The 23,169-nt window shown below is 39.0% G+C and overlaps 3 protein-coding genes across 5 annotated transcripts in view; 2 read left to right on the forward strand and 1 right to left on the reverse strand.

The window, feature by feature from the left end:
- The first annotated feature begins 1,599 nt into the window (after positions 1 to 1,599).
- Positions 1,600 to 6,886, forward strand: LOC120469322 (endonuclease domain-containing 1 protein). Its single transcript, XM_039658248.2, has 2 exons — positions 1,600 to 2,057; positions 6,208 to 6,886. The coding sequence occupies exons 1-2, from the start codon at positions 1,740 to 1,742 to the stop codon at positions 6,787 to 6,789; spliced, it is 900 nt and encodes a 299-aa protein (XP_039514182.2). The 5' UTR covers positions 1,600 to 1,739; the 3' UTR covers positions 6,790 to 6,886.
- Positions 6,887 to 8,063: 1,177 nt separating this feature from the next.
- Positions 8,064 to 9,016, reverse strand: ufsp1 (UFM1-specific peptidase 1). The gene has a single exon (XM_039658252.2). It carries the CDS (start codon positions 8,905 to 8,907, stop codon positions 8,170 to 8,172), a length of 738 nt encoding a protein of 245 aa, XP_039514186.2. The 5' UTR covers positions 8,908 to 9,016; the 3' UTR covers positions 8,064 to 8,169.
- Positions 9,017 to 9,187: 171 nt separating this feature from the next.
- Positions 9,188 to 23,169, forward strand: part of epoa (erythropoietin a) — a 28,755-nt gene continuing 14,773 nt past the window's right edge. The window contains exons 1-2 of one of the 3 annotated variants that reach the window (XM_089131118.1): positions 9,188 to 9,257; positions 9,371 to 9,456. Coding sequence is in view for 2 of the 3 variants with exons in the window: in XM_039658255.2 (XP_039514189.2) it covers positions 22,412 to 22,427 (16 nt within the window). In the remaining variant the exon portion in view is untranslated. Of the gene's footprint in view, positions 9,258 to 9,370; positions 9,457 to 21,899; positions 21,996 to 22,218; positions 22,428 to 23,169 lie in introns of those variants that run through there. The other 2 variants (XM_039658256.2, XM_039658255.2) reach the window with 2 other exon arrangements.

Here is a 23,169-nt window from a genome sequence, read left to right on the forward strand (position 1 = left end):
ATATATACATGCATGTGTGTACTTATGTACTTACAATATTTGGAATATTCTTATAATGTTATTAATATTTAATATACGTTCTCATAATGTTAAGCAAACTTTCTTAGAAAATCATTCTTGGAACATCCTAATAATGTTATTAACATACTTGTAGCCAATCAGCATTAAGGGGCGTATATATGCACCTGGTTGCATCATAACGGGTTTGTGAATTTGGGGGCGGAGCTATCATTTTAGGAAGAGGCGTGTTTATTTTGGTGATTTCAAATACAGATACAGTATCAACAGTGTCATAAATCGCTTACTGGCACCTTTAATACATAAAAAAATGGATGTTTTGAACGTAAAATTCTCATAACATTTTCAAAATGATAGAATGGTATGTTCATTTAATGTTCACGTCATAAACCAAGAATAAACGGCTTTCTTAATATGTTAAATGAATGTTACAAATGTTAAAAAAAAATTCAGAAATAACATTTTGATAACTTAAGGGGAATGTTAAAACATTTAGGTTAGCTTCCCAGCAGACTCTACCTGGGAAGTGAATAAAGTCACATATCAGATTTTGTCATACTCTTTGTGGATCATTTCCATTCTTATCCTGTCACACTGTAGAGCAGAGTGTGTGTTGTGAATTCATATAGCTTTTTTTAAATGTTCTTCAGAAAAATCCTCCAGGCCTAAACAATTCCAGTTTTCCAGCATCTTTTGCATATTTGAACCTTTTCCATCAGTGACTGTATGATTTTGAGATCCATCTTTTCACACTGAGGACAATTTAGAGACTCAGGCACGAATATTAAAAAAAGGATCAAAGATTCACTGATGATGCATTAAGGGCATGAAAACATTTGAACAGGATGAAGATCTCCAAATTTTTCTTATTTTGTTTAGAAATCCATTTTATTCTGCACTTCGGAAGCAAGAGAAGATGGATGTTTCCTGGAAGAGAAAAAAAGTAGGCCTACAATTACCAATTTCAAAAAAAGTTTTCACTGTGAAAAGTGTTTCTATCAGGAGCATTAGTGAATGTTAGCTCTATTTTTAATAGTTGTGTTTCAGTCCCTCCATTGAATTCAGTGTGAAAAGATGGATCAAAATCTACTGCTGGAAAGGGATAAAATATGCAAAAGATGCTGGAAAACTGAATATGTGTTTTTAAATGCTCAAATTTTTGGATTGCTGATGTTTTGTACTGAATGAGGAACATCGCGGTGCAAGGAAAATTCCCTGAGTACAGTTTATTGTTTTCTTTTCACATTTATTGTGCTTGCGTAGATTAAGTATTTCATTGCATCAAAATTGAATTGAATTAAATTGAAATTACTTTTTCCATCGCGTCTAATTTAGGCACAGTGCTGGCTGGGCGACTATAACATTAGTGAACATCACCAGCAGTGAGCAAATTTACCTTCTTGATTTGCATGTTGACGACGATAACGGCACACTAAAGTTTGTCTTATCAATATGCTTTACATTCAAGTTTTACAGATCAGACTCTCCGTACATGGTTTTGCATGTACTTTGTACTCGATCTTGCCATTTTCAATGGCTCTCGTTTAATTCTCCACCTACCAGTGAAGAGTCGATTTTAAACGAGACAGTCGATTGGAGACAGCGAATAAGCCAGTCACGGGAAAAGGCGCAACGTTTTTGTCTTCAACTCTATGCTGTCACTATCTGACCAAAGAACATTTCAGAGTAGAAAGACAACATTTTACGCTCTTTAAAACATCATGAAGCTCTTGGTCAATTGCTGGTTCTGGTTTGGATCCTTGTTGATCCTACTGACGTGTTTGATATTAAGATCACAAGCTGGAGTGGTGGAGGACTTCTCCCATGTCGAGCGCTGTAAGGATTTTCTGTACATGGGCACTCCGCCACGAGGTTACCTCAGCACTTCTCTAAAAAAGATCTGCCAACGGTTTGTGGACGAGCCTCGCTTCATCACCTTCTACAACCCCCAAAAACACATCCCCATCTATTCAGCATACATCTTCAAGAAGTCCGATGGGGAGAAGCGGGTTGACGTCCCCTGGATGTTTGAACCACAGGTGAGTGTGTGCTAAGAATAACATATTCAGTAACCTCTGTATGAACACCTTTGAAACTTATCAAAGGTGACAGTAAGACTTTCTACATATAGTAACAAACAAACAATGCTGTCTTTAGGATTTTCCTGTAGGCTATCATGTTTCACATATGAAAATTTTAATCAGCACAACTGTTTTCAACATGATATAGTTTCAAAAAATGTTTCTTGAGCAGCAAATCAGCATACGTGGTATTAGAAATATTCAATGATCATGTAATGATGCTGAAAATTCAGCTTTGATCACAGGAATAAATTATATTTAAAATATGTAAATATAAAAAGCAGTATACATAATATATTAAATCTGTTTTAAAACAAAAAGTTTATCTTCTGAAATGTGTGAATGTACGGAGCCCCTAAAGGAACACTGTGATAGAAAAATATGAGATATGAGGGAAAATGTAAAAACATTAGCATTCTCTCGGAAGAAAAGTTTTGCGTTCCCTCACAAAGAACTCAAAATGTTTGCAGGGGGACGCGAAATTTTAGCGAAAGAACGCGAAAGCATCGAAAAATAATTTTTCCTCCCATCTCATTTTTTTTTTAATATGATCTGAATATTAGTTTATTGTAATCATAACATTTGGCAAGGGGGTTTAGTACTTTTTATACTCATACCTCTGGGTCTCTTAAGCCCAATTTATACTTCTGCGTCGAACTCACGCCGTAGGCTGTGTGTAGCGTGCGTACCCTTCAGGGTACCCTGCATGCACCTCTCCAAAAATGTAACAACGCGCCAATTCTTCGCGTACCGCTGTTATTGGTCTGCTACATCCGCTCCCAGGGTTTCACATGCTCCCTCTGCATGTGTGATTGCGCGTCAATGCGGACAACGACGCAGAAGTATAAATGAAAACGTGTAGTCTATAGCGCAGGTCTGACGTAGAAGTATAAATCAGCCTTTAATCTTGAATCACTAGAGACTGCGGCCTTCATTGTCCTTGTTAGCACACCAGTCTCCCATGCTGGAAATGCCGGTTCGAATCCCACTCGGAGTGGAGCGAGTAGGACTGGAGGGGTTACACTAGCGCCGTGACCTGGAAAGGAGAGAGGTTTAGGGCCAGATAGTTAAAGCTGTGCATGGAAACCTCACTCCCCTGATCTCAAGAGGCGCACTAGCGACTGATGTTTTGGCACTTATCCGCAGGATGGGACGGCTTACTTTTCATATGCATCAGACGTTCAGCCAACAATCTGGCGGCGTGACGTCAGAGACTATACAGTACCTTTTTTAAGTATCAACTTGGTTCAGGTTCCTAGCGAGCCGTACGATACTAAAATGTAACGTGTAAACACTGCAGATCACCGATTGGTCAGAGAGAATCGTCACTACCAGCGTTGTTCGATTTGCAATATTTGCCGCATATATTTAGTCTATAATCCCACCCACTTTGAAGCTGTAGCCTACTAAACTGCAGTGGAAAAGCAAACCAAGCCAAAGTAAAGCGTGCCGAGCTGGGGTGCGTTTCCCGAAAGCGCCGTTAGCCAACTATGGTCGCAAGTTTCGTCGTTATCAGCATAGTTCAATGAGTCGGTGTTTCCCGAAACAAGCGTTCCAACGAACATTCACAAACAGCATCGCGGAGTTGTGTGGTTTGAACGACAGCTCTCAACCTGTGGGTAGAAGCATCGTTTCTATATTGCAACACATTTGGACGTAATAAATCCTTATCTTGAGCAAAATAAGCTAGCTGACATCCAGTAAAACTGGTGCCTTTTATTCAAAATACATACAAATGTAATTTACTTCTTTTGGTTTTTCAAAAGATTTAAAGTACAGATTTTGAAGAATGCGCATGTGCGAACGTAACCTGGCCCTAGCCAGATGAATTTCGCTCCGCCTAGCTCCACTCATCCATCTGGAACCGATCCATTGAAATGGCGTTTCAGAAGGCTGGGCCTTATCAAAAATCCTTGCATATGATTGGATAAGCCACTTGTCTGTCATCTTTATCGACGTGCTATTTCAACCACTCACACCGAAGCCAACCCGTGACGCTGATGAGAACGACGCAGGAAAAAGCGACGCTTGCCAAATCCGGTCGGGAGAAGGGCGAAAACATCGTTTCCACCAACAAAAGCCTTCAGAGCCGTTCTCTGATGTTCTTTTAATGAAACAATATTAGGTAGATTGGACAACACGGATAAAAATAGCAGCATCAATGTTGACGCGGTTGCTTCCTCGATGCGAGCCGCCATTGTTGTCTGAATCAAAACAGTCTCACGGTCGCTTCTCCACTACGTCACATCTATGAAACTCCCGCCCTGCGACCTGATTGCCTAAGCCATAAAGTTGGTTGGAGAAATCACTCTCAATGGAAGAGGTTCCAGATGGATGTGAGTGAAGCTAGGCGGAGCTAAGCGGAACGACATTCATCCGGCTAGGGCCAGGTTAGTGCGAACGTGCATACTATGTAAGAACGAGCCAAATATTAAGTCTGGTAATAAAGCAAAATAACTGAGAACAATTAGAAATAGTCCTCAGATGACATGTCCGTAATTTATATATAAAAAATCTAGCGTTTCATTAAAAGTAGTTATTATTCCACCACATGCGAAACCAACGTGGTTGAACGATACTTTGTGACAATGGGTTTCGGGAAACAGTCGCGACTAGCTAGTTGATTTCTCCAACGATGCGTCATACTATTAGCCTGGCTGCGCCCTCCTACGCACTTCCGCTCAATTTCATTTTACTTCTGTACTACGTCTGGGATCGCTCCATATCCTTAGGTTTCCAGAAATCAATTTTTTGTAGGACCAATCAGCGAATAGAGGGAGTGGCTGAGAAAGATGACGTTGATGTAAGCGCGTCAGTTTCAATTCAGTAATGGCAGCGGAGAAAGACGTGAGAAAAGCTATTCGGTCCGTTGTTGGAAAAGAAATATACAGAAAAGCCGGATTGTTATCGTCTAACCTCTTGTTGCACAACTGAGGACCAAGTGAAGGAGGCAGAAAGGTTGGAAGTTTGTGCTGGGCAGTTCGTGCACGATTTTGGATGACATTCGATTTTCCGTGACATTTTGGACGGACAGTTTAGCCTGGTGTTCGCGGTGTTCAGAAGCCCCGAGTCCTCGCTGCTAAACTATTGTTGAAGATCCGCTCAGGAGTCATGTCAGTCGCTCATATTCCCAACTGTAAATTTACTGATTCTTGTGATGAATAGAACATTTTGAGCCCCTTTGTGCACTCGTGCAGGAGGTTGGTGTGTCAGTTTTACATGTTGTAAATCATACAAATTGGTTGTGATTTAAAAAAAAATAATTGTCATAAATAAAAATGTGAAAAACCATACTTTGAAGATATTTGATTTTCAGTTTTAGATGGCAATGGTTGATTTGTTTTACTAAAAAAAATAAATGCCACATAAAAATGTACAAACACATACTTTGAAGACCATAATTAAGGTAATTAAGAAACAATAAGACGTAATATGAAAAATTGTTGTTTATTACACATCTGCAGGTAGAGACAGACTGATCATTCACTGTAGCTGCTACAGCATTTGCGGCAGATCAGAAACGACCACAGCGGCGTATTTGTAATGATTAGACACAGCTTCCACCGTTGAATGAATATATCACTGTCCTTCGTGTCAAATATACATTTCGAATTAATAATTGTTCCTAGATTAACAAAACCTGCGGCGCTCGTTGACTGAAATCCTATTGTAAACATAATCCTCTGATCATTCGGACTTGTTTCCAGCCATTTCGGCGCGTGACATACGTCACTCACGACACCCCGTTAGCGATTGGCTATGGCAGATCGTGAGTGACTTTGGGCAGATCCAATAGATTTGAACTTTAATAGTGAACCCGCCTACAAGGAAGGAAACGTTTCTTAATGGAGCGGTTCCAGACTCTATGTGGAAATGAAATGAACTAGAGTCTGGTTGAACCAGGCTATCATACTATGGTAGTCAAGCAGCTAACTACATAGTTGTATGGGAAACGCACCCCTGGGTCATACCATGCAATGGAAAAGCGCCATTAGAGACTTGTTAGCGCCTAACATGCCAGTTCCAGTCCTGCGCAGAGCGGGGTGAGTAGGACTGGAGGGATTACATATCTTAAATCTTCCTCACCTGTGTTTGTTATTTTTCACAGCTGGCAACTGATAAAGGAAGCAGTAACATGGAGCCCTTCCCCCAGTCCACCTTCATGCACAAAAACTTTGAAGACACGCAGGCTGTGTTAGAAGACTACGCCGACGTGGTCCAGTATGAACGTGGCCAACTGAACCCAGATGAGCATCAGGTAGACCCGCTGGACAAGGCCGCCACCTACACCTTGACCAACGTGGTTCCTCTGATAAGAGAGTTCAGTATTGGTCCCTGGAGCACACAGGTAGAGGTTACCCGCAAACGCCTCAACAACTATTGCCACGGAAAGGCTTATCTTGTAACTGGGGTCACAACATCAGGTAATATGATTCGACGCGAGAACCAAGATCGTGTCGCCATCCCCGAGTTCGTGTGGACGGCCTATTGCTGCACGGATTACGACCACAACGCCCCCTACTCAGAGCGGTACAAGTTCCCGGCGTTTGGTGCCTACGGTCTCAATGATCGTGTGAACAACCACATAGTGGAGGTTCCCATCAAGAATCTGGAGAAGTTTCTCAAGGGCAAAATGGAGGTGGACAAGAACTTCCAGATCTTTTACAATGACTGTGTGCCAGACTTGTAAGGATTCACTGAATGAAGGCCTTCAGCCACTGGTTGAATCATTATTATTTCAAGGTATCATATAGGGTTTCTGCAGGTTTTATGAAGGTAACCTTAAGACCTTTTTAAGACCAAGTAAAAAATATTTAAGAAGTGAATTGAAGGGAAGACAAAACATCAATGAGTTGTATTAACACTTCAGAGTTTGGAAAATAAAACCTCCAACAGATATTGCTAATTCATTTTACAATTGTTCTACTCAAAACTTCCACAATATGGAAATATATTTTACTGCACCTTCTGATCACACTGCAAAAAAAAGTATTTCTGTCTTTATTTCCAGTACAAATATTTAAAGATTCCTAAATCAAGATACATCAGATGTAAAATTACTATAAGTAAAATTACTGTAAGTCTTGTTTTCTGTGATTAAAATTAAGTTTATGACTAAAACAAAACAAAAAAATATCTGCCAATTGGCTCAGAAAAATCAGCTTAATTTAAAGGCGTGGACCGATATTTGTTCTTGTTTTAAGCATAAACACACTTAATTTTGTTCAATTTTTCAAGAATTCATTTTACATCTCAAGTAAATGTGTCTTGTTTTAAATTTGTTTAGATATTTGTATTGGAAAACAGGACAAAAATACTTCATTTTTGCAATGCATGCATCATTTAATGCCATGACTTTATGAATTTAGGGAGACTTTATGATGTTAGGGAGAATTAAAAATTGTAATACTTTTTTAAAACTTGCAGAAACTGTTATATGTACACATTACAACATTAAAATATATATATATGATAATGATGAACTTATCATCTATTCCTTGGGGACAAAGTAGTTCAAACTGCTTTTTTTACATTAACAATATCTACGTGCTAAACATTTAGGTAAGCAAGGCAACTGGGCTTCATTTATGTTTTGACCTTTTTCTTTAGAAGGAGTTTGTTAGGATGTTTTATAACATGCTTTATAGCCTTCATGTGAAAGTCAGATTTTGGATCATTTAAAAACAATAAATGACTGTAAATGTAAGCAAAACAGTGAGACAAACATCAAGACGCTGTTATTAGAGTCTCAGCTGTGAGAGAAAAAAATACTGAAATAAAATGTAGTGTCCCATATGGTTCTTTTACCAGTTCGTTATCATGGTTTGCTATTCAAATCATCTTTGAGGTTAATGGTGATAATGCAGGGAAGAAATGATTGTGGAAGTCATGCCATTTTTATTTAGTTATTTAATTCACGTGATGAGGTCAAACAGAAAATGTACTAATAGTCAGCCACAGTATGACTATGACATCTGTAAAAAAAAAAAAAAAAAAAAAAAATCCTCACATACAGGTTACAACAGACAGACAATGTGAATTTTTTTTTAAACAATCTAACAAGAAACAGTCACTTCTTGCCACTAAGAGGCAGGCAAAGATTATAGAAAGAACACTGATCCATAGAAGCAACTGGTTTCCATGAAACCCAACCTTTACTTTGCAAAGAGTTTTTATCTAAGGGGCAGCCAAAGTAGTGAGGGTCCATAACAAGCAGAAAACTCTCCTGTTTACCGGTGCACACACCTAAGATCCCCTTAGAGGAATTATCCCTGTCTCCTCCCATCATAACAGGTGCCCCACGGGTAAGGAAGTGGTTGTGAAGATCCTCAACGGTTTGATAGAGCTCCTTTCCGTTCCGCACATGCACTATGCGGCAGGGAACATCATAGAGCTGGTCAAGAACTAGACTTGCCTCAAATGTCCCTATCCACTCCCTGGATCCCAAGAATGAATGTGGTTTGTCCCCTATTTCCACCAAAGTTTGTTGTATTTCAGGAAGACTAGGTGGGTGTCTGCGCTTGTGGCTCACACTCTGAGGTTGATTAAAACACAGCCATGAAGACATGGTCTGAATAGTCCTGTATCCACAACCCCAGCCTCTGTCGTCCTTGCCATCACAGCCATAATGATAATAAAGACAGTCTCCTGATATCACTGAGCATCTGTCACAGTCTGAAAACGGCTGAGGTAGTCCATCATGAGCATTTTTTACTAATTTATCATCCCATGTTTCGTTGTTGGCTGTTATTTCTCCACAAACATGTCCACCCCAATCTATACACTCAGTTTTCTCGGTCTCTTCCATGTCAATACCAATTACGTGGTGTAATTGTACCGTTCATTTACTAAATAAGAGAATGAACATTAGCTACATGGGATTTGGCATCTCGTTACAAACGTCCACCTCCGAAAGTCTTCCCTGTGGTGTGTGAGCTCGCTCGAAAACAGTTCCGCCTCAATTTCGCGCAATTCACGAATCTTTTCTGTTTTACACACAAAACCCAACTATGACGACTTATGCTTATGGGAAACCCGGACATTTGAAAATCAATTATACGACTAAATTAGATTTATGAAACAAGGACGTATTCATTACCTGATGTTTAGAGGGTTTGTTTAAGACTAAGGCTATGGGGGCCTTCGCAAACGGTCCAGGTAAATTTTAGAAAAAAAATCTGTCAAATATTTTTGAATGATTAATCAAAAGAAATATGAAAATAATAGAAAAGAAAGCTGTACAAAGTCTTTTTCTTGTCACTGTCCGTCAGCAGAGGGAGCCAGTGTTCTGGAAAATATCCTCAAACCTTTTCAAGTTTGGCTGTGGAGAGAACCGATGACTTTGGCCTGGGCTAAGGTAAGCTAAGGAGTAAATAAAAATATACATATACAATTTCGAGATTAAATTCGAAACATTACGGGAATAAAGTCGTAATATTTTGAGAATGAAGTCAAAATCACTAGAATACGGTCTTCCGTAGAAGTTATGTGTGTGATAATAAAGACGTTGAGGATGACTGTCCATTTAGAAACACCTTAGAAAAACAAAAAGTGTTCAGAAGGTTAAGATAAACCACACAACAAGGGGAGCAATTAAGATGTCAAAGATATTGTTTTCTAACAATGAGACGCACGTGATCTCTAAACAATCATCTGCATTAGGCTACAGCACAACAAAACAGCAAAACTCAACCTCTAGATTGGCATTTATTGCACAACCAAATAAAGTCGAAGTATTTCAAGATTAAAGTCGCAATATTTCGACTTTATTCGCGTAATTTTTGAAAAAATACGTTCTGTTGCGGACGTTTATTAATTATTGAGACAATTTGGTTGTGCAATAAATCACAATCTAGAGGTTTAATATTACATGTTGTGTTGTGCTAATGCATTTGATTGTTTAGAAATCACGTGTCTTAGAAAACAATGTATTTGACATCTTATTTGCTCCCCTTGTTGTGTGGTTTATCTTTCTAACCTTTTGATTGGAGGTTACACTCTTTTTGTTTTTTGTTTCTAAATGGACAGAAATAGAGTCATCCTCAAGTCAACTGTCCATTTCCCATACACGTGATAAACATAAACAAATTGTGCAACCAGAGAAACGACACTGGTGGAAAAAGGAGTATTATTATGCATCACTCTGTCAATAATGGATCCAAAGCAGAAACAAACCCCAAAATATCTCTGGATAGACTGGATGCCATTGTCAAGGAAAAGAAAACAACCTGTATGAGTATAAACAAATGGATTGGTAAACACAGTTGTTTTTGACCTATTATGTAGGATTATTTCTGTTTGAGGCACTGTACACACGTGATGGCCATATTTTCATTGAATGATTCAATTAAATGAAGCTGGATTAAGAAACGCTACAATTCAGCAACCAAAACCAAATATTTCATTTTGAAACATGAAACAGGAAAATGTGATACTTAGATAATGGCTGATAATACTTATTACTTGAAACATATCATATACCATTCATATGTTTTGAAGTAAGCATTTTGTCTCATAAACAGGGCACACTCATGTATTTCAACAGTGGCGTGTAACGCAGTCACTCCTACTATCAACTTTGTCTGGTTGAATTTTATGTATAATATATTCTTTTTTATTTTGTAGTCTTTTATAAAGGCATTTGAAATAGTGTGGCATAGTGTTGTCAAAAATTGTAATATTTCGATACAAATCAATACTGAAATATATGAAACGCTCGGCTTAATACTCATTTTCCACAGAATAGATACACGATACACCCCTGATCTCTCATCTCTCCGACAGCGAGTTACACACAAGCCCGCCTCCCCTCACTCACACGTTTCATTTGCTTGAATATCGGTGTGGGAATGCATGTATTGTGCATAATTTTATACATTTGTGCAGTCAAATACACACAAAATAATTCCAAAATGCCTGTTATGTTTAAGTTATGTTTTAAGTGAACGTAAACAGTTGAGATTAAGAAAGAAAACGCATGTGTAATAGTATGGATCCATGTGTCAGGTCTTAAAGTGATAGCAGCCTAATATACCGGCTGCCAAATTATAAGATAATATTAAAAATATCTCTTTTATATATATAGATATACCCCAGACACTTTTCTTCCATGGTATCGATGCCAAAATTGTGGCCAGTGAAATAATAAAAAAAAACAGTGTAAAACAGCAAAAACAGTGAATGTCAAACCCTGGTTGTAACAATGGCTTTTGTGGATGGATCCATTGAAACCAAAGGGGTTTAAACCATTTCTAAAACAAGGTCAGATTTAGCAGGTAGATAGCATGCATGGAAACAGATCACAAGGTCAAAGAATAGACTACGATAAACAATGCATGATAAGAGAAAAATGAATGCTGGCCTGAAATTGAATGTTTTGACTTGAGATAGACTAAAGATGCACACTTAAGATCAGACACAAATCTGGAAAGTGAAGACATTTCAAATCTAACTTAAATTTCAAGTCCCTGATGCAAAATACTGTGGTTAGGATGGAAAACTAAAACCCTGTGCTTAAAGAGGTCAAACTGTTTGTGGGTATGTAGTTATGATTCAAGCTGGACACAAGACTGTACGGATAACTGTAGGTGAGTGGAGGCTGGCAAAGATTTTCTTGACAATATGTGTGCATTTTTAATGCTTAAGAATAGCATGCAAATAGTTTAGTAAAAAAGCATATAGGAATTATTCATTTGAGTGTTGCCAAAACGTTTTTTTTTTTGTTTTTTTTTTGAAACACGTTGTTGCCAAAACCTTACTAAGCTCACGGCCGTAACATTTTTGTTGACGTGTATTATGAACATTTATGTAATGTTATGTAAGACACTTGTAACTGCATTATTGCTTTAGCTTCAGCAGTTGTTTAAAGTCTTCATTCATGAAATGACCTCAGGATTTCTTTTTGTCTGTCGGCTGGCTGTCCGTAATTCTCTGAATGGTTTGGCATAGTGACATGATTAGCATGCATCTGCTGTTTAATAACGTTCAACGGCGAGAACAAGGTGTAATCTAACAACAATAACTGTGTCAATGGTAGCGCATTACACACAAGCCTCTAATTTAATATGTTCTTAACCTATTATTGGTGCTGAAGGACATGTACACTATGTGACTTTATGCACAGCGTGCCTTAAAAAAAAAACTTTTGATCCAGTGGCTGTTTGGCAATTTCTGCAGCAAAACTATCTTTTGCATTTTAGTTATAACCAGTAGAGTTGAAGAAAGGGCAAATCATTTGCATTGGGAAAGAAAGCTGTTAAGCTGTGAATGATATGGAGGTTGTTTGAAATTACACTGAAATTTATTGAAGAAGCCATTTGAATGAAGTATATATATATATATATATATATATATATATATATATATATATATTAGGGCTGTGCAAAAATTAATTGCGATTAATCGCATCCAAAATAAAAGTCTGTGTTTACATAATATATTTGTGTGTGCTGTATATAATTATAGTGTATATATAAATACCTATGCATGCATGTATATATTTAAGAATTATTTGCGCTTAAATTCTGTATATAAATACATTATCTATATTATATAAATATAAATATTTTATATATGAATAACACATTTTCTTAAATATATACATGCATGTGTGTATATTTATATATACAAAATAATTATATACAGCACACACAAATATATTATGTAAACACAGGCTTTTATTTTGGATGCGATTAATCGCAATTAATTTTTGCACAGTCCTATATATATATATATATATATATATATATATATATATATATATATATATATATATATATATATTTCTGTTGGAGAGAGCAAAGGCTAAAGCTAGAAATATCCCAATATTCTTCAGCCAGTAAAAGCTGGCCATCTTATCATTGTCAAGTGCAGATTTTATCAGTCGATGAAGCTCTTTGCAGTGTATTAAAGTCCCCACACTTCGGAAAGAGCAGTGTGATATTTATAGCTGAAGATGATGGGGTGGGCAGGGTCCCGGTGTCTTCCTGAAACCATCAGTCAGGTTTCGAGCAGCAGAGCCACCAGCAGGCTGTGTGTGTGTGTGTGTGTGTGTGTGTGTGTGTGTGTGTGTGTGTGTGTGTGTGTGTGTGTGTGTGTGTGTGTGTGTGTGTGTGTGTGTGTGTGTGTGTGGGAGAACGCTGCCAAAGATCATCTGCAGCTTTCCTCTTTTGGCCTGCAAACCCTTATCTTGAAATGGAGAAAGAGCTTCACATATTTATCTATCACTATGACAGCAATGCATTAACATAACAATGCTTTGGAGTGATGCATTAAAGGAGTAGTTCACTTTTAAAAAAACTTTTGCTGATAATTTACTCACCCCCACGTTCGTGACTCTCCTGATCTAAATGAACGAATATTTGCAATTCGAGTCAATTCATTAATTTCGTTCGTTGAATGAACCAAATGACACGACATTTTTTTTTTTTCATTTTGATGTTTGAACAGGAGAGTCACGAACGGCATCACAGAACAGAGCAAGGCGAGCATTTGAGCTTATAAAACTTAAACTTTGTTATTTTATTTTTTAAATGAGCAATCGTTTCGCTTGATAAGACTCTTATTCATCGTCTGGATTCGTTTAAAGCCCTTTGAGCAGTTTGCACTGAAACTGTCTTTTGGACCTTGAACCGTTTGGTTCCCATTGAAGTTTTGTTTTCATCAAAAACCTTAATTTTGAAAAAAACTGATTTGGGTTCAAGAGATATAATTAACAATGTTGTATTGCTTAATATTTTTTGTGATGAGATACATCCATATTCTTTGATGAATAGAAAATTCAAAAGCATTTATTTGAAAAAAATGTTATTATAAATGTATTTACTGTCATTTGTGATCAAATTAATGCATTCTTTTTGAAAAAAGGTATTAACTTTTTAAAGACTGTCTGTGTGCATGCTTGCATATGCATGTGTGTGTGTCTACCTGGTATTATGTGGACAGGGATAGGAAATACCAGTACATTCATTTACACTCAAAACAATGCTGGGTGGTTTTAACCCAAATTTGGGTCACATATAGACAAACCCAAATATTGGGTTAAAAATGTAATTTCATTTCTGCTAATATTATCATTCATTGAGTTGTATACATCTAAATGTATTTTGTTTTCTTTTGCTTTTTTGTAAAATTTAAAATCCTAATAAAAATACTTATAAAAAAAAATGTAATTTCAAATTTTAATCCAACTTTCACTTTCAACTGTAATTTTTTTAATTGCATTTTTTAACCCAACATTTGGGTTTGTCCATGTTTGACCCAAATTTGGGTTGAAACAACCCAGCATTGTTTAGAGTGTATTGGCACTTTTTTTGGTTCACATGTGGAAAACAGCTTAGTAATTAAATTCCAGAAAGTTCTCTGTGATGGGTATAGATTTAGACGTAGGGTTAGTGTGAGAGGATAGTTTGTATACAAATCATCATGTTTTTGGGAAGTCCCCGTAAAACATGGAAACCAGTGTGTGTGGTGGGGAGCAAACAGTTTGTCTTGTAACAAAGAAAGCACTACCCAATGAACTCAAGATTATTTTGGATGCTTCTTATTCAGAAACAATAACTTCCGACGACAGGCCACCTTAGTGGCTCCGACGTCCCTGTCCCCCATTCTTTCATGTGAGTTTCCTGTCTTGTGGCGCGCCACTGGACCTTAAACAAGGAGCCTGATCTGGCTCTCGTCCCATTCAGGAATCAAGACAGTGGACGCATAGTCACTCTCTACTTACTATGCAGATTCTCACACTCTCTCTCTCTTTCTTTGTATTGCCAAATTCTGGCTGTCTTTGTTTACTAGTAAAGGGGGGTTGTCCTTGGGTCTTCCTCCCACACATAACCCCCCTCTCTTTTTGAATCATGGCAAAATCAATGACAGGGTCCAAGCCTCGGAGTCACTATGCCGAGACTGTCCCACCCTCGCCCCCTCCTCATCCATGACACATGTTCCACAGCACGTACCTTGTCTCTCCCTGCTCTCGGTTTGGCTCAGGCAAAGCAAACAGTGGTTTGATCAAACAAGGCGACAAGTGATTCCGAAAGATTTCTAGCTATGACAACAAACACGGTGTCTGGGCATTATGTTGTAGGCAATACAGAACTCGTCTGTGTATCCAAACACTTTATTATTGTGATGTTTACTAAAACAGAGGAAATAATATACAGCGATATCCAAATTGTTTTTACAGTTTTGTGAACTGCAGAACCATGACAGATAACACAATGACTCTAAGGCTTTGGACTTACTGATTTATCTATATCTATATTTACCTATCTAGCACAAATAATTATGGGAGCGTTTCAAAGGAGCTGCCTATCAGTGAGTACCAAATTGAGTCGAGATAGTCCTGCTTATTGGACCCCGAGTCCCCTGTGCCTATTGATTCCCGACCCACACCCACACCAGAAATGACAACGTAAATATTAACTTTCACTATTTCATCCGTTACACCTCTGCTATGATGACCGTTGAAAGCACCGACAATGGACACGGAAGTCTCAGAACTGGACCTTGGATCAGTGGAAGACGATTCAGTTCAATTCAGTTCACATTTATTTGTATAGCGCTTTTCACAATACACACCATTTCAGTCCACATTACAATTTAGAATGATCTGTTATCACAGGTCTAGGTTATGGATTGCAGAAATGTATATCACAGTTAGCGAAAAAGCTATTAATTTAAACAATGTAATTATTGAATACTTGTTTGTTAACAAATTATATTATGAAAAATGTAGCATTGGTGCATGTTGATTCAGAGTTGCATTATCTGAAGTCTTCGCGGGGGTTGGCGCCGTCTCTTCATTGGTGTTGGGCATCTGAAGTCTTCATAATAGGCTGGATGCAAACTGGAGTTAACTAGTTACCTCAGGATGGGCATCACAAGATAAAACAGAGAAGCAAATAGAAAATAATTAGTTTTGCTGCTGTTTATAACATTAAGCTAGAACTGCATCTTTAAACTGGGAGAGCGAGTCCTAGCCCTGAATATTATCAGGAACACTATTCCAGAGTTTAGGAGCCTAATGTGAAAACACTCTGCCTCCCTTTAGTGGACTTAGTTATTCTAAGTACTATCAAAAGCCCAGAGCTTTGTTACCTTAAAGGGTCATTCCACCTCTGGAAAGATGAATGTGTACTTAAAATGGGTCATTTATGTAGAAATTAATGGAGGTTGGAGCAGGCTTCACTCAATAGTTACATTTAAATTTATTTTAAGAGTCCTGGCCTAATAATTAGAGTACATATTTGGAGGAAAGAGGCCGCACTTTGCATAGACAGTTTATTTTACACAAACGCGTTTCGGCGCGAAGAAATGGGAAATTATTTTTGAATTTGGATCTTTCTAGACTAAGAAAAGACAGAAAATGTATTTTTGGCTTATGTGGATGAAAGACAACAACTCCCAGAATGCACTTGCTTACCTGCCCTAGGAGGCCACGCCTACTGGTAACTGCGCAGTAGTTAAACAACAAGTCTAGGCTACTACCGAGTCTCCGTGATAAGTCTGCCAAAAAATGTGTTCCGAGATCGCCCAAAATGTCTGGGATTCGGCTTTTGTGTTCTACAGTCGCCATTCATCATGTTTACTGTGGCGAGCGGGACGAGTGCGGGCCGCGGGAGAACGTCGCGAGGCCAGTGGCGTGATTACCGATGAGCGTACCGATCATCCGTCTGCGTATTTAGTAGCTTCGTCCATATTTTTTTTTAAAACGTTTCTGCTGGTGAAATCAGACGCACTGGCACTGATCTGTGATTGGTCTGTTAGCGCATTAGGCCCAACCCCCTTCGGGCGGGTTTGAAAGGGTGAGATCTAGTGCTTGTAGTTTTACAGAAATCCCCCTCTCTTACACTTCCTCCTACGATGACGGAAAATTACGATTTTTGCCTCATTGTAGGAGGAATTGAAAAAGGTAAATAGCAGATTACTTTCGTCTCAGGGGAAAATGAGAGAGTGTTGCATGACCATTCAATAGTATAACTGAATTTCTAACAATGGAAAGCTTAATACAAATGGGTGGAGTGACATTTTAAAGAATGAATCCTGTTTTCTTGAACATTGTCTAGATGGCTGTGAACATGTACGTCGTCTAAGTGGGGAAGTGAGGGCACCAGAATGTACTGATGACAAGAAAGTGGAAGGAGTGTGATGCTCTGGGCAATGTTCTGCTGGGAAATCATGTGTATGTAAATTTGACACGTGCCACGTACCTAAACATTGTTGAAGAATCCTTCATGACAATGGTGTTTCCCGGAGGAAGTGGCCTTTTTCAGCAGGATAATGACCCTGGCCTCCAAATTCCCCAGGTCTCAATCCAAGTGAGCCTCAACAAGTTTGATATATCATTGGGTTGGTGCTGTTTTGGCAGCATGTAGAGTTCAAGTTCAAGTTAATTTTATTTATATAGCACGTTTTACAACAGCCACCGACTGACCAAAGTGCTTTACAGGACTACAAATTAAAAGACAGTAATACCATGCATAACAGCACAGCACAGATAAGTACAGTAAAGCTAAGAACAGCCTTAGCTCTGAAGATGTCTGGTAGTGAGGCGCCATGTGCTAGAGCCCAAGAGGAAGACTAACTACGGGTGGAGTAAGCCATCACACTAAGGGGGCATGGTCGACCCTATTTCTGGTATGCCAAAACAATGCCGTCCACAATCCAGTGAGACAACCTTTGCTTGGAGAGAGCCTTTCCCTTCAGCTTTCCACCACAACAGACAAAGAGCTGGTCTCCACACTACTGCGTTTTCGTTTAAAAACGGAGAATTAAAACGAATACGATCTCCATCCACACCAGCGTTTTATCTGCGTATTAGAAATGTTTTATCTGCGTATTAGTCGGCGTTTCTAAACTCCACCGTTTTGTCTCGTCCACACTAAAACGCCCTCCGGAGATTCAAAACGAAAAACGGAGCTGCAGCGTTTCCAAACTTCTCCGGGTCTTCGTTTTTCCCGCTTTAGGCTGGACGGGAGGTGCAAACGTAGCAAAAGGTCTCCGTTTTTATACGAAAACGTAGTAGTGTGGACGGGGCCTCAGTATCATGTCACCGTGTACTGGTATGCCCGCCCCTCGAAAGCAAACCATAGAAATGGTCTATGTCGAGGAAGAATGGAGACATGGAAGTAGGCGTCCTTCAGGCCGATTGCTGCAAACCAAGTCTGCAACCCCACACACTGGAAAATACATTTGGCTGTGAGCATCTTGACCGGAAGCCTGTGAAGGGAACAGTTCAAGACGCGCAGGTCTAGGATTGTTCGTAACCCACTGGTTTTCTTGGGTACAATGAAGTAGGGGCTGTAGAAGCTGGACCTCATTTCGGCTGGAGGGACTATCTCAATCGCACCTTTCACCAGTAAGGTAGAAAACTCAGCACGCATGACAGGGGTATTGCCACCGACCATAGTGTAACGGACTCCACGGAAGCGGGGGGGAGATTGTGCGAACTGAATTGTGTAGCCGAGCCTTATGGTTATCGTGACCCCAAGCTCCCAAGGACTGTACCAGCGGAGTCATACAAACCACAGACGTACCACCGGTGAGGCAGCGATGTGGAATGACTGGCTCAGACAGGCGAGGCATAGCGTCCCGGGGGCCTGCTTTGCCAGGGGTCGGGCGACAGAGGGGTTCGAGAGTGGCGAGGCTTGTGAGTGATGCGCACTGTCATCTGGGACCTCTGATGGCTCAGAGATGGGTGTGTCAGTTCTTTCTTTAACCACATTGGGGTGTTGCCTACCAGGGGGTAAGTGGAAAACAAAAGATTCTCCACTGGGGGAAGGAGAGGACCTGCTAACCTTTCCCGGAAAGAACTGAATGCCATCTCTTAACAGAGCCGCTTGGCCTGACGTTTAGCGGGCTGGAGCAGGCTGAGACGCCTTCCTGCAACCACCTCTGCGGTGCGGCCCAGATGAAGGCTGCTGCTGGGTCCAAGAGGGAGGGGCGGGAGCCAAAGGAGGCCGTCCTCAGTGGCAAGCAGGCTGATCCTGATCTGTGCCAAGCTCGTACAGCATAAATCATATGGGTACAAATCTCCGACTACCAGTGTTACAGACTCCTGATTTCTAAGACCATGTAAGTTTGTGACGTAAATGACGTTAAAGGTTCTCAAAGCGATCCTGGGTGTTGACGTTCGAATATTTTCAAACAAATCGGAGCTAGACCCTCCCTTCTCCGCATCTCCGTGCTTCCTGAAATAATTGTGAACGTGCATAGTTCTAGCTAATTATATCCTTGTGTGGGTTTGGCGAACATAAGCGTCAATTTAGAAGAAAAAAAAAATATTTAACGTTACCCACCTGTCCAGCAAAAACAGAGCAACCTGAATGTCGGACTGGAAGCCCTTCTGCCGCCGGAGTTCTCGCCATCGTTCTAAAGCTTTGCTACCGATGTAAATTCGGAACTTCGCACATTCTTTATCCGACTCCTTCTTCTTTTTAATTTGTTCTTCAGAACGACGTCTCTTTGGTCGTGTGTCGGCCATTTTTCAAACTTCCCTCTGATGCTTCGCTCTCCTTCACACACACACCCCCTTCATGTGCACGCGCACTAACCCCCCAGACCCACCCTCAAATACTTCTTGCCAGTGATTTTGTTGCCGTTTGTGGAGCCTGTGGTGTCTACAGAGACCGCGTTTTTTTACAGTGTGTTTAGGGGACAGGCAGCTAGCCGATAGTGAGGAGACGTTTGATGTATGTGACAAAAAATGTTTTGGCCCAGCATCGCTTAGAGAACCTTTAATGTGTGCTTCAGTAATTTATTTGCTTAAAATTATTTTAATGCATTAAAAATTTTGAATTAATCACTTGCGTTAACAAATTAATATTGACATATATTTATATTTTGTTTTACCATTATATTTGGAAAATGTTTATAAGTATAGAGAGGTTTTCATATTGATTATCCTTAGAACTGAGAGAAGCTGGGCCTCACATCCTAATATATACATTGTACAACTGTTGCCCAAACAATCCTGCCGTCACCCTTCAACAAACAGACCTGGTTTAAAGAGCATGCAAGATAAAAGTAACCAATTAAACTATGGAGACACTAAAAGGGAACATCCAATTTACTCGACATGAACATATTTTAATTCAGCCACACAAGTAGGCAAACCTTTGAGCCTTAGACAAAATACATAGATGTTCTGTTTTGAATGCCCTCTAGATATGTATAGATAAACTTTATTGATCCCTGTGGATAAAATCAGGATCTTTGAACTCTGTCTTCCCAGAGACCCAATATGTTTTCCTGAATAGACTCATGCCTTGGATTACACTATTCTGTGCCAGCTACTAAACACGTTTGAAGTTTAACATTTATTGCTGCCGGAGCCAATAGCCCCGTGGGCAGCGCTCTGACATGTGGAACGGTTGTGCTTTGGGTGACTCGAGTTCGAGTCCCAGCTTGTGTACATATCCTGAACCCGTCACCCTCTCTACCACTTCACCTCCTGTCTATCTACTATCCCAACAAAGGCAAAATGCCAATAATTTATTTTTGTGTATATATATTTATATACACAAAAAATACAAAGTCTAATCCTGGAGAGTGGTAAAAGTAAAAACAGATTTTGCTGTTCACAATGGAGGGTGGTGTTTAAGTTCTCCTGCTTAATATACATTTAAGAAATAAGGGTGGACTTGATGTTGTCAAGGGATTCTGGAAGAATAGTCCCACGAGTAAGGTAAGTGACTGCTAATATATATCCAGGATTAGGATAAACTTGAATTTATCCCCTTTTTTCCATTTTATAGTGACAAAACAACCTTCCCAGAATGTTGTTTTTTCTTTCTTTCCTGAATGTTACCCATTTAGATTTAATTCTTGGGTTTTGGCTTTTCAACATATGTGAAGATAGTCCCCCTGATTATCTTGGGTGATTGCAAAAATCAAAGTTTCAGTCGTTTGTTTGACTTACCACCTTAAAATTTAAGATTTCATCTGAAATAGAAAGCTTTTGTAACATTATACTGTACCGTTCAAAAGTTTGGGTTCAGTAAGATTTTTTTCTTTGGAAAGAAATTAATAATTTTACTCAGGATGTGTTAAAATGATCAAAAGTGACAGTAAAGACATTTATAATGTTACAAAAGCTTTCTATTTCGGATGCTGTTGTTTTGAACTTTGTTTTAAACAACTGTTTTCAAACTTGATAATAATAAGAAAAATGTATTGAGCAGCAAAACATATTAGAGTGAATTCTGAAGGATCGTGTACCACTGAAGACTGGAGTAATCAACTGGTTTGTCATCAGATGAATAAATTACATTTTAAAAATACATTTAAATAGGAAACAGTTATTTTAATTTGTAATAATATTTCACAATATTTTGGATCAAATAAACACAGCCTCTGTGAGCAGAAGACACTTTACGTTAAAACATCTTCCTGATCCCAAACTGCCAGAGTATGTGGACAGGATACTTCTAATGAATATGGAGAACTGCCTCCCTGATCCATGAGCAAAAATACAAAGCATGAAGGGGATACTCACATAATTGTGAGTATTGTTTCATTTCTTTGTATTACCACCTTACCTGGAAGTATGCCAAGTGGAAAATACAGTTAAAAGATCATTGGAGAAATTGCATTGAGAGGAAGCCCTTTTTAGTACACTGTTTATTTTGCAGAGAAACCAGATATTATGTGAGTAACAATGAAAGACTAATTTCTTCCAAAACAGGAAGTTGATCTGATAACTATCACGAGACTGTTATATTTAATTTTCTAATTTTCAAAGTCATGGATTGAAAATAAATAAATAGCTAAGCATTACGGAACCGATGAGTGCTGACAATACCTTAAAAAGCTTTGGTTGCAATTAACGGGCTATAGACGGAGCTATGGACAAAACGGAGAGGATCCTGTGAGGACTGGATTCTGAGATGCAGAAAACCAGTGAGTAAATTAAACGACCTCAGCCTCTTTTTTTTATCTTTTTACCTGAGCTTCAACATTTTGTAGCGGTCTCGTGGATGGCAGCTCCATTCATTCTCCACCTCTGACATTAGTGAGCGCGTTCCGCCGTTTCTGCTTAATCGCTTTCGTGGAGAGAGGGGGCATTTACATTCATAGAAAGCTTGCCAATAGGGTGATGCAAAGCCTGACTGATCTGAGTACGTGCCTCCTGGGAAGGGACGGTGTCATTGTGTTTGATCGCGTGTGCGTGCCACAGAGGACTTGAAGCAGCGCGCAGGACTGGATGCGTCTGTGCTTCAGTCTATCTATGTCTTTTGCGCCACCAGTCGAGCTGTCTTTGCGCGATATTTGTCGTTTTTAATCATGTGTGTGAAAAATGCCAAGTTGCTTTGCGAATGTTTCACGGTTCAGGTAAGATCCTTACGCTTTTACAAAAGTTGGCTTTACATGTGCGCTTAGCAACAAGTGGGAATGTATGTTTTTTTGTTGTTGTTTTGGTGCGTTAAATTCAAGCAATACGTTCATCGTTTACTGTTTATCAACGCATATAGGGCAAAATACAACTTTTTTACAAGATTTTTTTTGTGGTGTTAGGACTATTAATAATTTGAAACTATGAAAGTGAGCATGCAGCTATAAGTGGAGCAAAGCATAACTGGAATTATAATACGAAATCAAAAAATAATTAATTCATTCAAAAAGGCTACATATTCTCCTGATCAATCAAATTGGATTTTAATTGGTAAACAAGGTATTGGTTGTTTTGAGCTATCAGTATTTCTTGTAATGGATTCGTGTTGGAATTCCCCATGCATGACCTGGCATCTTTATTAGCATGAGCTTTACATTACCAGGAGAGCTGACTCACTCTGTGTAAAAGTGCTGCATCATCAGAAATTGACCAGCACATCCATTGTGAAAACGAGAGTGACTTTGCATAAAAAAAGCTTAGACAGTTCACAGTTGGCTTCTCTTTGGGTTTTCTCTGCAAGAAGGGAAAAGAAAGTTATCACAATGTACAAAAAAAAGGGTATCGTAAGAACCATTGTAGATTAGGATACATTATACTTTCCTGTACAATTCCAAGTCCAATTTAATGAAATATTATTATTTAATGAAGCGTTCACACATTGAGTATTTGATGAAACAAATT

Source organism: Pimephales promelas, chromosome 1 (genome assembly GCF_988280905.1).
Source record: "Pimephales promelas chromosome 1, fPimPro1.hap1.1, whole genome shotgun sequence".
Taxonomy (NCBI): Eukaryota; Metazoa; Chordata; class Actinopteri; order Cypriniformes; family Leuciscidae; genus Pimephales; species Pimephales promelas.

Excerpts from the sequence above, each read along its gene's own strand:
- LOC120469322 (XM_039658248.2), top strand. The coding sequence starts at position 1,740 with ATGAAGCTCTTGGTCAATTGCTGGTTCTGGTTTGGATCCTTGTTGATC. Across the intron at positions 2,058-6,207 it reads CCTGGATGTTTGAACCACAG|CTGGCAACTGATAAAGGAAG; the intron begins GTGAGTGTGTGC and ends TATTTTTCACAG.
- ufsp1 (XM_039658252.2), bottom strand. The coding sequence starts at position 8,907 with ATGGAAGAGACCGAGAAAACTGAGTGTATAGATTGGGGTGGACATGTT.